Source organism: Pogona vitticeps, chromosome 2 (assembly GCF_051106095.1).
Source record: "Pogona vitticeps strain Pit_001003342236 chromosome 2, PviZW2.1, whole genome shotgun sequence".
NCBI classification, from domain to species: domain Eukaryota; kingdom Metazoa; phylum Chordata; class Lepidosauria; order Squamata; family Agamidae; genus Pogona; species Pogona vitticeps.
Genome location: NC_135784.1, coordinates 178,589,467 through 178,605,303, shown reverse-complemented (window position 1 = coordinate 178,605,303; position 15,837 = coordinate 178,589,467). Strand labels below are relative to the sequence as shown.

General features: G+C 41.8%; 1 protein-coding gene across 6 annotated transcripts in view; it reads left to right on the top strand.

The window, feature by feature from the left end:
* ATP2B3 (ATPase plasma membrane Ca2+ transporting 3) overlaps positions 1–15,837 on the top strand; it is a 136,189-nt gene that overhangs the window by 48,171 nt on the left and 72,181 nt on the right. For all 6 annotated transcript variants that reach the window (XM_072991428.2, XM_072991430.2, XM_072991427.2 and 3 more), the window contains exons 2-3: positions 5,505–5,666; positions 5,766–6,071. In XM_072991428.2, coding sequence (XP_072847529.1) covers positions 5,867–6,071 — 205 coding nt within the window. In that variant the 5' untranslated portion in view covers positions 5,505–5,666; positions 5,766–5,866. The remainder of the gene's footprint in view (positions 1–5,504; positions 5,667–5,765; positions 6,072–15,837) is intronic.

Sequence of the window (15,837 nt, the reverse complement as noted above, 5' to 3'; positions counted from 1 at the left end):
ATGTGCAAGATGGGCAAAATAATTGATGGCAATTTGAAGATGTGTTGTTGTTGTTTTTAATCTAGTGCCAAGGTCCCAGAGAACCCCAAACATACAAAACAGAAAGCAGATCTTAATGTTCATCCCATGGCAGTAGTATTGGGACATAACTAGACACATGTTCTCTTTTTTTGCTTTAAAATGAGTGTAATCTGCCTTTGGAAAAAGCAATAGGCAGTTAATCATATTATGTGTTCATTAAAATCTGGGCAACAGCAAGTGAGCAAATTATGCCTGTATAAAAATAAAGTTGATGATCTAACTTCATTGAAAACTGCTCACTGTTTTTCAGTATCTTAGGATGAGCCATAAATTCATCAGTTTAACTGTTATAACACAACGTCATCTGTACCACACCCATACTCACCTGCAGTCATGCAGTAACTGTGCTGCTTAAAGTCCCAGCACCTTTGGAGAGTACTTAGCCTGTGGCTAGCTTAATTTAGGAGTCTTTGGGTTCATGGTTAACCCATGTAAGAAGGCTGATTCAGATTTTGGGGAAATCAACAAACATGCCAATGGGTAATTGTTGTTTTTCTGTCTCTGGAAGAAACAACCACAGGAGAGGCAAAGCTGGCATGGTTTCTTAGCAACTGCAGGAAGCACTCCCATCCATCTGGGGCTGAGCTGGATACAAAGCATTCCTAAAGATTCAACATTCCCATTCATTCCAACTAAGAAAAAAAGCAAGCAAAGTGAGGAGCAATCAGAGTGGAAGCATGACCAGCCTAGGAGAACTATGATAATCAAAATTCTGCACCCAGAGAACCTCCGTTCTTGATAGAGAAAAGCTGATGTTTGCATACTGTAATGCATCAAGCACATTCACATACTTTATAAAATGACTCATAATTTATATCTGCAATTGGTAGTCATGGAGAGGAGCATACTGTAGATCTCTGAGTAAGGGACTGAAGCCCCACCTTCTTGCTACTTGCAATTATATTCAATTTTTACCCTTTTCCCCGCACTCCTCCTCCTTTTTCATGTGTGTGCCCATACCTTTGAACATATGTTTACAATTGTAAGGACTGCAAGGTTGCTTTGAAAATCTCAGACAGCCGAAGTCCCAGGAGGCTTTATAATATTCTCTGTGCTGTTTCTCCCATTGTGGAACACCAGTATTCAATTTTTTTAGGATTTTATTGGTAGGTAGCAATAGCCTAGTGCTGGCATTGTAACTACTGAAGACAATGATCATTCTGACAAATACGCTAAAATGTTGTTGGGTTAATGAACTGCTGGAACCACTCAGGGGTTTAGGTATCTGGCTGAGGAGCCAGAGTTTAATCCTAACAGGGACTGGATTCAGTGATCTGTAGGGTCCCTTGCAGCTCCGCCATTCTAAGATTCAGAGATTGTTTATTATCTAAGTGCAGAAGTTAAAAAGATCGCTAAACATTTTAACCCAAGATCCTAGAGCTGGATTCTATAAAGTTTGGTCAGGTAACCTGTGAGGGGAAAACACCAGACCATTTATTTGCATATTTATTTGTTTGTTTGCTAGTTCAGATTGCTTATTATATGTGTTGATACTCTGTTTCACCACAGCTGAATTAAGCCTCTGGCATGTTTTTACCCCTGCAGAGCATCTTGGGGAAAGGTCACAAGGAAAGACTTAAACAGCAGGTGGATTGGTATGCCCACGCCTTTAAGATGTGGACGTACCAAGGATAATATTTCAGTCATTTTATGAAAAAATTGGGAAATCTGACAATTACCCCACCTCACACTGACTCTACATCATTGTGCAAGCCACAAACACTTGAGTTTGTGAAAGGGATCTAGGAGTCTTGGTAGACCACAAGCTGAACATGAGTCAGCAGGGTGATGCAGCTGCCAAGAAAGCCAGTGCAAATCTTGGTTGCATCAATAGGAGTATAGCGTCTAGATCAAGGGAAGTGATAGTGCCACTCTATTCTGCTTTGGTCAGACCTCACCTGGAGAATTGTGTCCAGTTCTGGGCACCTCAATTCAAGAAGGATGTTGACAACCTGGAATGTGTCCAGAGGAGAGTGACTAAAATGGTTAAAGGTTTGGAAGCCATGTCCTTCAAGAAGTGGCTTATGGAGTTGGGAATGTTTAGCCTTACAAAAAGAAGGTTGAGAGGGGGCATGATGGCTATGTTGAAATATTTGAAAGGATGTCATGTTGAAGAGGGGACAGGTTTTGTTTCCAGGGCTCCAGAGACTAGGACATGGAGCAATGGTTTCAAACTATAGGAAAAGAGATTCCATCTGAACATTAGGAAGAACTTCGTGATGGTCAGAGCTGTCCGGCAGTGAAATAGGTTGCCTCGAAAGGTGGTGGAGTCTCCTTCTTTGGAGGTTTTTAAGCAGAAGCTGGATGGCCATCTGTTGGGAGTGCTTTGTTGAATGTTCCTGCATGGAGGGGGGTTGGACTGGATGGCCTCAGTGGTCTCTTCCAACTCTAGGACTTTATGAGTTTTCAAGGTATTTATCATGGGATGATGGTGGCAGTGATGAAGTGGTCTTGATCAAAAAACCTTTATCCAAGGCCTTGCTGAGAGCACCAAACTATTTGCAAAGATGTTTTGGCTCTTGCTTGAATATCATAAATACAACACTGAATTAAGTTGATTTCACTAGGAAGCAGGGAGTCTGGTTCTACCATTAGGCATAATAAGTAAATACTGACAGCTGTGCAACTATTCTCTTGATCCTACGGGGGATCCCTTGATCCTAGAGGACAGGACAATGCATTTGCCACACATTTTTCTCCTGAACCCTTCTGATCTGGCCTGATGCCCTCAGGGGTGGCAAGGATGCTACCCAATTGCCAGTGGAGCTGATGTTTGCATACAGAATGGAGGTGGGGGGCATAATCATGTTCTTTGCTCCAGGCAGCAAAATATCTTGTTCCAGTGCCAGGAAGAAACAAGTGACTAAAGAAGCCTCTGTTTAGAAACTGTCTTGACTCACTTGTCCATCAACATGTTCCCTGCAAACACTTTTTTGTTGTTGTTGAAAGGTTTGGTTTGCCTAGTGGGTTTCAGAGGGCTTCAGAGTTGTGCTGATTGCAGCGCCACTGCTAGCTGCTCATCCTCCACAAAAGAGAACATTTTTGTGTGTCAGATTTTGCAGATCAGAAATGAAAGCACACACAGAGAGAACATTTTGACAGATTCTTGCTGAGTTCAGGGGTTCTCCTTGTTAAAAATGAGACAAGAATTCTTTGTTTAAGGGCTAATCAGAACACACTGGGGCAATAATGTGAGAGATGATGGAGATGCCAGAGGTGGTGGTGGTGGTGGTGGTGGTTACTGGTGACAGATGAGATCTAGTTTATACACTCAGCTGAATCCATGGATAAATCATTTTTCTGGACTGTAGCACTTCATTTTTCAGGTGAGGAACTACATGTCTGAATGCTGTCTTATAGGGGTGGTGGGGAAAGCCTTCTTGCACATAGAAGCATGGTATTTAAGAGGAAACATTGATATTTTCCTCTCTCTTTCTTTGGAAACTGAACAATAAGCAAAGTGGCAATGGATTTACGTATTTAAAATAAGTAGAAAGCTACAGGTAGATCTCCAAGGTGTTTTTTTCTAAGACAGTCTTATTAAAGCAGGGGTCATATTATAGGTCAAAAGTGTAAATACAGGTAAATAGTACCTGTTGAAAATTCTGGGCAGAGGCGAGCTGCCACTCTGTGACATACTGTGATTTTATGTGAATGATGGACACAGAACCAAACAACCCAGGAAGAGTTGCTAGCACAGTCACCAGATCACCCATCTGTCTGAATTCTTCCGAAACTGCAGCGAGCATGGCTGTGCGCAGAATGGTCTATTTCAGGACCCTGGCCAGCTCCTTTCTTCCTTTGAATAGCTTGCTATTTTGCCTAACACATTTATTGGGAGGTTTACATGTATAAGGCTTCGGCTGCAGACAGAAACCCACCGCCAGGCTCCTCCACACCCCATCACTGTTTGATCTATCCCAGCATTGTACAGTGTTGCTTTTTCACAAGGAGCTCTGGTGGGGAGGGGGGTGCGGGAAATAATTGTCATCTTTATCGCTTTCTCCTCCTTGTTGTGGGAGCAACTGAGAAATAAAGCGCTTTTCAGTACAGTGGCTGCCTAGGACATTGAACTACCTGCAGTAACAACAGCAAACATCCTATCCACAGCATCATCTCCCCATGGCTATCAATGGCTTCAGCATTTCACTGTATTCTGTTAGCTCTGGATGGAGGCACTACAGGGTGTTTTAGGTGCAGAGTAAAGGCGCAGAGTACCCAGAGTCAGACAAGGTGTTTTGATATTTCAGATAGAAAATCCCATAAATGCTGTCCCATCTCTGGCAGTAAAATACAATAACACCTGACTAAATAACAATTTTCTGCCCTTTCATGACATTCTAATCCATTGCCTCCGATGGCTGCTTCACTGCCTAGTGATGGGGCTGGTCCTGTCCATGCCAGGCCATGATTCCATAGGAGAGTGAGAAAAGGGTGACCATCACTCCCTTGTGGCAAGCTAATTAAACCAAATTCCTCCCTTTGGCCCCATCTCTCTGGCATTATTGGTGTTAATTAGGAGGAGAAGCAACAGCTGACCTAAAATTTTTGGTCACCGTGGGACTTTGGTTGTGTATATGCACCTTCTAGATCAAGGGTAGGAAAAAAGGTGCTTGGGACTACAAGGTTCATTGGCCCTTGCCAGCATAGCCAATGGTATGATACAGTGTGAGTTTGTAGTTCAAATGATCTACAGGTCCTTCCATATTCTGGAAGACAAGATGATGCTCACTTTGGAAACCAAGTATTTCTAGTAAGTGTTCAAATGGACACAGATCTTTCTGCTGTCCTCATCCCTCTACTTGTTTATAGCCTTCTGACATTTAACTTATTTCCCTAAACATTTACGTTTTTGGATACAGAAAATATTTAGGGCCTTGTATCTGTAAAATAGATTAATGTATGCTATTTTATATATGTATACAGTACAGTATATAACTGAACATCTGGAACCAATGAGAAACATGATGGAACCAGCAAGACAAATGTTCAGTTATATACTGTATGCATATATAAACTTGCATGCATTGTATGTATATATAGAGAGCTGAAATTTACTTATGCCCTAGGGATATAGAGATCCATGAACTGGGAATGGATATATATAATTTATGTAATGCATTTCATAAATAAATAAATAAATACACACACACACACACACATACATATATATACATATATACATATATACATATATATATACACACACATATACATATACTGTACATATATATATACATATATATACATATATATATACATATATATGTATGTATATATATGTGTATGTATATATATGTATATATATACATATACATATACGTATACATATATATACATATATACATATATATATCACAAGTAAGGAAGCAAGTAAATAAGTAACTGAGTAAGTAAGTAACCCCCTGTTGCTTTTCTGGCAGGTTTCCTGTGTGCATTGAGAACACCTGTTGTGCCAGGCTCTGACAAGGATCTCTTCTCTGCCTCTTCCATGGCTTGGTCCCCTGGCTGGCCTCTATAACACCTTGTGGCCCCATCCCTGGGGCTCTCTAGAATGAACATAGGACAACACTGTGACTGAGCAGGTAAGGGGAAAGAACACGGGAGGGAAAGATCTGCTTTATTTTCTGGTGTTCCTTCGTCTTCCTCCACTGTGTACTTTCCCCCCCTCATCCCTCCCACAGGTTTTTCCTTCCGTCTGCCTGGCTGATCTAGCCCACACCAGCTCTTCAGTCTTCACATCTCCGCCCAGTGTTGCCCAGCCTGGCTGTGGCTTGTTTCCACCATGGGAGACATGGCCAACAGTTCAGTGGATTTCTACCCTAAGAACCAGCGGCGAGAGCTCAACCATGCAGGGGGCTTTGGCTGCACCTTGGCAGAGCTGCGCTCCCTCATGGAGCTACGTGGAGCTGAGGCCATCCAGAAAGTCCAAGAGACCTACACTGATGTCAATGGGCTCTGCAGGAGACTCAAGACCTCTCCTACTGAAGGTACTATGATTGGCGGGTGTTTGGGTGGAAGAGGTATGGAGTGCCCATGTTCATGCATATTTTAAACTACTGTTCCAGTATGCAAAATCTTCAACTTTGGCTAGCCCCAGTAACTCAAAATCACAGTGGGATCTTGAAAAGATCTATCCTTCTCAGGGATGTCCTAGTCTAGCAGACTACTTCCCTTAATTTTCAGCTTTAATTTTGCTAATTCTCTTGCTCTTCTGTTTAGACTACTACATTTAAGTTTTTCATTTTTTTATTTTTTTTATTTATTTATTTATTTATTTATTTATTTATACCCCGCCTATCTAGTCATTTTGTGACTCACTCCATGTACCTATAAGCACCAACCAGCACCATTGTGCACTGTACAATATGGATGCTCTAATATCCATGAGGAAGCCCAGAACACACCTGTTGCTCTAGAGTTCTGGACAGAACCTAGGATGGTCCATATTTCTAGTTGTGACTAGATCCAGAGTAGGGAAATTACAGCACTCCAGATGTTGTTGGACTACAGCTTCCACCATTATTAGCCCCATGGGTGATGTGCGGTCGGACTCTAACAGCATCTATTGTGTCACAGGCTCCTCAGCTCTGAACTTGGTGGACCATTCCATTCTGTGACAGCTGAGAACAGAAGCCAAAGATATGCTAACCCCAAAAGGTGGCCGACTTTCCTATCTGCTTCTGTGCCTGTCCCTTTAGCATCAGTTTGGGCTGCAGAAGCTGGCTTGTGGTGATGTATGTTTCTCTCCTATTGCAGAAAGCCTTTCATCTGCTCATTTCTGCATTTAAAACTTTTGCTAAGGACACAGAAGCAGGGCAGGCTTCCCCCCAACTTTTTAGCAGGTTGTCATCCCAAACTAACTCTCACCAGCAGTGATGCAGTTTGATCCTATTAGGCTCTGATCACCATAGTCTGACTGGAAAAGATTCCTCAGTACAAGGAACTAGGAACCAACTTCAAATTCTCTTGGTTCTGTGATAGGAACAAGGTTTACTAGGGAGTAGATGGTGCTGTTGATTAGGATGTTGGAGTTAGGTAGCCACCTGTGCATCACCAAAAAGAGAGAGAGAGAGAGCACTTGAATACTAATTTGCATCGAGTTTTGCATTAATAGGCATAGATGGAAATTTAGAAATAATTACTAACATAATTTAAACAGAAATTTAAACAGAAATACAATGCCTCATTTCATAGTGGTGAGGTTTGCAACCCGGAGGCCTTGGTCTGCTGTCCAAGTGCTTAACTGCTGATGAGCATCTTCAAGGCTCATAGCAAATGAATTTCACACATGAGTTTCCCATAGGCTGTGCATATACCTATCATCACTGATAGCATAGCCTCCCTGATATTTTCAAGCAAAGTGCCCCCAAGTGTGCCCTCTCCCCCCTCTACACACACACCTTGGGTCCCAAGTTGCTCCTGATTAGTAGAAAGAGTGCCTTTGAGATTTTGTGGATGAAAGGGAAGGAAATGGTAGTGAGGAAGCATTCTGAACTTCCCAAATGTGTTTGAAGAAAAGTGGGGATTTACTTAGGAGAGGCACCTGCTGTGTGCTTTCTGCAATCCTCCACTGGAATGAAATCTTCAGAGTGCTCTTGGAAAGAAGAATACTACCACCTTAGGTTTTCTAATGTTACTTTAAAGAAAAGATGGTTACTTTGGCCAGACAATTTGACAAGAGAAAAGACGAATCCTTGAAGTAGAGCCTGCTGGTGGTTATTTTTTTTCCATTTGTCTTCTGCTCACCTTGTATGAATGGTTCCTTCCAGAGAAAAACTTAAGTTTTCAGTATGTGAGGGATTTACAAAAAGCCCTTCAGGAGGATAGGTTCTGTAGAAATGTGTCACCACTCTGCATCTGCCCATTCCTGTTTCACTACGTTTCACTATGTTATAGTATGCACTCCAGATTTATTTTATTTTATTTAAAACATTTATATATTGCCCAATATCACAAGATTTCGGGTTGGGTTACAGAGCCATGTAAAACAATTTTAAAAACACCAAACTTTAAACTTTTAAAAACTAAACAGTTTCGTACACATAAAATCAAATCATTAAAAGCATTAAAAGCATTGCATTAAAACCTGCACAGACAAAGATCCTCAGCCCCCAAAGACTCTAATAAATAAGTATGTTTTGATTTGGCTTGGCACTGAAATGATACCAATGTCGGTGCCAGTTGGGCCTACAAGAGGAGGGCATTTCACAGTAGGGCTGCTACAGCTGGAACGTCCTCCCTTGTGTCTCCTGATAATGAACAGCTCTCAGCAGTGGGACACATAGGAAAGCCTCCCTAGCAGATTTTAGTGACTGGGATTGGGTGTGTTTATATAGGGGAAAGCTCTCCTTCAGGATATCCAGGTCCTGAGCCATTTAAGGCTTTATAGTTCCTCTTTAACACCTTGAACTCAGACTGGAAGTGCATTGGCAGCTGGTATCATGTTGGCTTCAAAAGATGTTTCTGTTAGCAGTTTAGCTGTTGTGCATGGCACCATAAAAGCTATATCTCCATCATCAACATAGGAAATGGCTACAAGCCTCTGTTTTCTGTGATAGATAAACTTGAGTACAAATTGGTTTACTTGTCATATGTAACATGCCCCTTCTCAACTCCGTGTTCATATAGGACAGGGTGATAACTAACAGTGGCTCCCGCACCAACCCAATGCTGGTATTAGTGGCAGGGCTTCCTTATCATCTAGGAATTTGCTGCACTCAATGTACTAATTTCCTCAATGTAAACCAAACTTCCTCCCTTCTTCTTCTTCTTCTACTTCTACTTTTTCTCCTCTCTCTCTCTCCCTCTCCCCCAGTCTAGGAGTTTGTGTTGGATTAGAAGGGCCTTCTAATGAATGGGAGATGGGTGGTTTTATTTATATCCCACCTTTCATTTGTTGGGTCCAATACAGCCCACAACGCTAAAGTGATTATATATATATATATATATATGGTTTTAATCTGGTAACCTGTTGAGTTTGTTTTATATATATATATATATAAAAACAAATTCAACAAGTTACCGGATTAAAACCATATATCGTGTTTCCCCGAAACTAAGTCAGGGTCTTATATTAATTTTTGCTCCAAAAAAGTATTAGGGTTTATTTTCAGGGGATGTTTACTTTTTTTCATGTGCAGCCATCTACATTTATTCAAATACAGACAGTCCTGTCATCTTCTGGTTGCTGCACAATGGTGGAGGGTGGGGTTTCACTTAACTGGGGCTTATTTTTGGAGTACGGCTTATAAATAACAAGCATCCTGAAAAATCATACTAGGGCTTATTTTCAGGTTAGGTCTTATTTTAGGGGGAACAAGGTATATATATTTACTTGAGTGTTGTGGGATGTATTGAACCATACAAGGGGAAAGGTGGGATATAAGTAAATAAAATAAATAAATAGGTATGTAGGTAGGTAGAGTAGGTAGGTCGATTTTCCATATTCAGGGGCCATAAAGCTATCCGTGGCTACTACTCAGGACTATATGCTGCCTTCAGAATGAGGGGAGCCATATAACTAAAGAGCAGCTGCTGGGAATAACAGAAAGCAGGAGCTATTGGTTTCATTTCTTATTTGTTCACCTGCAATAGGTCTTTTGGTTGGCTACATTGGAAACAAGATGCCAAACTAGATTGGTTTCTGGTCTGATCCAACAGGACACTTGCTATGTCATTATGACAGACAGACCCATCTGCCTCTGAGCTGTAGTGCAGAAGGACCACTTTTGTCCAATTTGTTAACAATGTTGTTGTTGACATCATTGTTGTGGTCCTTCTTTGTCACCTCCTCCTTCCTGATCTAATTTATGTTAATTTATTTAGTCTATTCTGCCATTGCATTTGAATCACAGAAATAAAACTGGCTGACCAGATGCTGCAGGCATCAGTTTTAGAAACTGATGCATATTTGGTAGATTTCTGATTCATGTTTTTAGATATGTTGTTTCTGTTTGCAGAGATGCAGAGATAAAAGGGTCAGGTTAAAGTATGGCTGACAAACAAGCATAGATCTTATGATAGCAGCATGCAATCCTGTGCGTTCACTTGGAACTCTCAATGAACTCAGTCCCAGGGCTGGCCTATATATAGTGGAAATGAGATGAGCATTAAATGGTAGAACTACCATACACTAAAATGGACTGTACCAATTCAGTTTGGTGCCAGGGAAAAAAATTAATATTCTGGCACAAAATTCCATGTAAGTAGATACATTGTAGGCCATGTTCATTTTCTGCATAGCAGTTTTCTAGCTGCAAAGAGAGTGCAACTAGAAAATATGATCCACTACCTACAGTCATTAGTAATACAGTCCATTGTACTGTTGGATCATTCCAGCATCTATTTTTGTCCATACCAGGCCTTGCTAGGATCTATTTCTAAGCAAGCATTGTTGAATTGAGTTTATCAGAACTGAGAAATTTGTGGCTCTCTAAATGTGTCTGACATCAACTCCCAGCAGCTCCAACTAGAATTGGTAAAAGTAAAGGAGTGTGGTAATTGTAGCTCAAAAACATTGGGAGGGTGAAAGTTTCCCCATTAATGAAAAATATAAAATGTGGATGTTATTGAGGTGTTCCAACTCGAATGTACGTTCTAAGCAATGTTAGCGCTGCATGAGAGTGCAGTAATCGATATTATACGGTAGAGCAATCAGCATTCCATAAGCAACTCAAAAAATAGGAGCACCACAAACAAAAAATTATACCTTTGAAACTGTCAAGTAGCAGTCAAGATGGTCTACTTGATACCCTCTTCTGCTCACTAACATTCACAAAGTGACACCCTGCAAAGGAAAATCCCAGAATCTTACACATTTTTCATCAGTTAACCACTTTTCACCCAAACACAAGGCATTCGTCAGTGTTTTTTTTCAAGTGTGAATGGTAGTGAGCAGAAGAGGGTATCCTGTAAACCATCTTGACTGCTGCCATTGGTGTTGTTGACATTCAGGCTGGACTTTGCTATGTAAAGTTTGGTGTCCTTTTTTCTCTTCACAACACAGGCATGATATTGTGCAGCAATACTGGGTCATTTCCTGGCTTTTTGAATGGTGGATACGGAAGCACAATATCCCACATTCATAAACCATAGGTTTTTAAAAGAACTGAATATGTTTTACATTCACATTTTCAGGCCCTTGTAAATTCACCAGACCTTGGGCTTTGTGTAGCAGCACTCAACCTGAAATTTTAAGATCTCCAGTTAATATAGCAGGTTTGGGAGGGAGCCATGGAGAGGTACTCTTATTTGGAATAACTAGCCATGGACCACCGAAGTACTGGGCAACCTGGAGTCCAACAACTCTCACCATCCCTACTCATCCCTGCTCATCAGTTAAGGTGGCTGGGGCTGATGGGGGTCAGACATCATTGATGTCTCAGGAAACACTCCTGTGCCCACTGAACCTGGTAACCTGAGTCCTGCTTCTTTTGTTCATGGCAGGAAAAACTTCAAATTATTGTGAATCAACCTACTGTTCAAGCACAAGGGAAGCCTAGAATCCATGACTATGAATCCAGTCGTTTGCATACTTGTTTAGAAGAAGGTCCCATTGTGTCCAGTGGGGCTTGTTTCCTTGCAAGTATATTTAGAAACACAGCCTGAGGAAGTGAAGCAAAAAGTTAGCATACATATTGTCCAGTTGCTAGCACCGTAAACTGATATTCTAGCGAAATTGTCCCATTTATCAGAGCACAGAGAACTTACTTTTTAGTGTATTCACGAAGGCTTTCACAGCCAGGATCTAATGATTGTTGTGGGTTTTTCGGGCTCTTTGGCTGTTTTCTGAAGGTTGTTCTTCCTAACATTTCACCAGTCTCTGTGGCCGGCATCTTCAGAGGACAGGAGTAGCACTCACCAGAGCACAGAGTGCTACTCCTGTCCTCTGAAGATGCCGGCCACAGAGACTGGCGAAACGTTAGGAAAAACAACCTTCAGAACACGGCCAAAGAGCCCAAAAAACCCACAGCAATGATTACTTTTTCGTGTTTGGATCCCAGAATGTCTCAGCCAGCAGGGCCAGTGGGCCAGGAAATTCTTGGAGCTGCTGTCAAAAAATGTCTGCCATCTATGCTCCCTTAATCTTCTGCTTTTTGCTTTCCTTGATGTGGCAAGAAGTGGTCATTGTGCTTCTCAGTGGACATTAGAGGTTTGTGCAAAGAGACACGAACAGAACCTCAGAAGCCAAGCCAACCACATTCAGCTTAATGGGCCATGAAAGATAGATGGCCCACCCTTTCTCTAGGCAGTTTGACCCAATGCTCAATATACTTTCCTGGCTATTGAATAAACCAGCTTCTTTTCCAAGGCCTCACTTCATCAAAGACAGGAAAGGGAGTGAAAAGGTAGTCAGAATGCTCTGGCTTTGTGCTGGCCCTGTCAGACCTAAAGACTCTGATGTCAGATCCCTCCTGCTTTCTCATTTATCCAGTTCTATTACAAATGACAAGAGCGAAGAGAGGGAGCTGTGTGTTCTTAGGCAGGGGTGGTGAACCTTTAGCTTTTTGAATGTCGTTGCACCGGAGGTCCTGTCATTTCCAGCCATTCCCAGTGGTGAGGGATTATGGGAGTTGTAGTCCAACAACGTTTGGAAGGACAGCTGTTCCTCACCTTTGCAAGGATGCTCTCCTTAAATGTAGTGGATGACTCTCTCCCATTAATAATATTGACATATTCTTCAGCTGCTTTTCCAACTAGTGTTTGTATGCTGAGTGAAAGAGGGATGATACAACTTGACCTTTGCTTCAGAAATGCTATAGGTTAGCTCTGGTCTGAGGTGATACTGATAAAATTAAGTTGGTTTTGGTGGAGTTATGGCCTGAATAGAAATATCTAAAACACTCAAGAGCTTTTCAAAAGAGCAAAAGTGATATAATAGTTCAGATACTTTAAAATTATACATTCATCATAGCATGAGAAGCTGCATGTAAAGTTTGGGCCAGCCCTGCTTCTTACCTTGTCTAAGAACCATGCACTCAGATGAGGTAAGAAGCAAGGCTGGCCCAAACTTTACATGGATTTTGGCTCTCGATAACGGGCAACAGACTGTTATTGCCTTATTATTGTTTATTATTTTTGGCATTGTTTTAATGGTGAAAGAGGAGAGCTTGTGTGATTTACTGTCTCAGGTGCTAAAATAACTTGATTGGCTTTGTGTACACCTGCACCTGGGTCAATGGGGGTGCCATTTGCATCCCTGCTTCAGGTGACAACAGATTTCTCAGTCAGCCTTGGTCAAGAGCAAGACAGAAATCTATGGCAACCCATCTTGGGTTAACACAGTCCTGAGACTCCCAGATGACCCAAGAAAGTGGATCATACTGTAGCTCTTACTCTGAAGGAGCCACACTGTAGCCAGGTCAACACTGTGGACCATGTGGGGCAGCGCCAGCCAAGACATTTTACTCCTTCAGACAAAGGACAAGATTGTGTCCATGCAATGCATTCGACACACTGAAATAGCTGTTGGATTTTCCTTCAGCAATGGTGAGAGTACAGCAGGCCAATTTAGAACAGGCAAGGCTGCACAGCACAGACAGCTCCGTCTCTCCACACTTCACCATGTTGGCCTGCACACACCATCTCCCATCTAACATCCACACACACACACACATGTGAAGAAGCTACCTCATTTTGTTTAATGGCGGGACCACCCCAAATTTGAGGCAGTGGCTAACAGACAAAACCCACCTTCCTGTCCTTCCTGTAGCACTGTTGAAAACCAAAGATAGCTGTGTTGGGCTGAAATGTGCAACTGTGAGGATACATTCACCTATCAGATATCGGATTCCAAAAAGATATGTGCAGATTCAGAATGGAGAAATTAAGAGTAAAGAGAACAGCAATATAACATAGTGAGTTACTTATTTCAGGAATTTGTGTCCTCATCAAATAAACAAACAAACAAAAAGGTCTCCCTTACTGGCTTATAAAAATTAGCAATTATACCACAGGCTTACACTCCAAAAAGACAGGAAACATAAATAAAAGGTATGGAATAAAGGAAAAAAAACAATTGTGATGGCAACAGCTGAGGTAAATTTAGATGCCCCAATAGATAGAAATCTATCTATTCTGAATCCTACTGGTTATCTTCCTTCTGGCCTGGATTCTTTTTTGTTGGTCTTTTCCAGTTCTTCTCTTTTGCTTTCTCTTCACGAGTTCAGTGGCTTAATTGGCTTTTCCTTTCACCCCTTGGGAGACATTATTTCTCAGAATCCCTTCTGGCAGCAGTTGGAATAGGGAGAAAGAGATTAATACTGGGAGCCAGATTGTGGTTGGGTCTTAAAAGACAGGATACACAAATAAAGGTTTGAAATGGAGAAAAGGGGAAAGGATTCTTCAGTCATCCCCTCAGGGCTTACAGAGGCGGAGGGAATGGTCAGGAGAAGTTTGTGGCTAAGACTGCACTTCCACTGTGAACCTTTTTGGTGACCTTAGGCTAGTAGCCGCTATATAACTAAAGGCCTGAGGCTCTGAGATGATGGCTTGCTTAAAGCTACATAGTAAGTTAGAATCTACACACACACAAATCACTACCTCTGCAATGCCAGGATTATGATCTACAGTACGTACCTTGAAAGACTCTGTACTCACCGTGGTGTAGTGGATAGAGGCATGAACTAGGATGCTGGAGACTAGGGTTCAAATTCCCACTCAGCTATGAAAACACATGGGGGGGGGGTCTGTGGAACTAGTCAAACCACTCCTTAAATGTCTCATTTACCTTGAAAGCCCTATTAAGGTCACTATAAATCCATTCCAATGTGACAGCACATAACTATGTTGAACAACTATAATAAGGATTACAGTAATAATGTATGTTAAGCTTTTCAAGCACTTTGAAAAGTGCTGTATAAATAGAAAATAATATTGCTGTATTACTTCATATTTAGAAGCCTATCATGCCAGTCACCCATCATGGTGTAGGAGAGATAGTTATCCTTATTCAGTGAGGTGAAACTATTCTGTACATGCTGAGTTGTACCCTTTTCTTTAAAAAAAAAAAAACTCCATACAATGAGCCTTCACTACTAAGTCTTGACACTAACTGCACTATGTATAATAAAGTGTCTGTACATTTCTTTCAAGGAGACAGGGGGAGTGTGTGTATGTGTATATACTTGGCTGTTTAAAAGAAGATATTGCTGCCTTTCTGGTCCTGATTTGAAGCATGATTGAACGTAGTGGAAGCCAAGGTATCCTATAATGATATTTAAACACTGTAATGCCAGGGCTCAGTACAGTGAAAAGACTGCCCCTAAACATGTGCAGAGTTGAACCCTTTCCCCTCCCACCTCACTAGTGAATAGCATTTGCAATTGGGAGGCAGGATGTCCGGTTCCCGAGGCAATTCCTCTGGGGTGGAGAAGTCTAGGAGAAATGTTTCGGTGTGGATTTGAAGAAGGAAGGGAATACTGACCTTGCCAATGACTCACGTCCTTATGGGCTGCCATTTGCAATCTTGCTGTGCCCATATTTGTTTCCTACTTTCTCCTATTCGTTTCTAAGAAACAAAGTGAGGGGGGAGCCTTGCTCTGCTTTCTTCTTCTCATGCAGATATTTTTTTCTTTCCTCTTTCCCTATGTGGAGCCCTTGTTTTCAAGAGTATGGAGAGGTCGCCATGTCTGACCGGTCATTGGGGAAGTAGACAAACTCATAGCAATCCGGTTCTGCTGTCTGTCAGCCCGCCTGTCTCCATCGCTCTCGCTCTCTCTGCCGCTTTCCCCTTGAATTGTCCTTGAGGTTGCG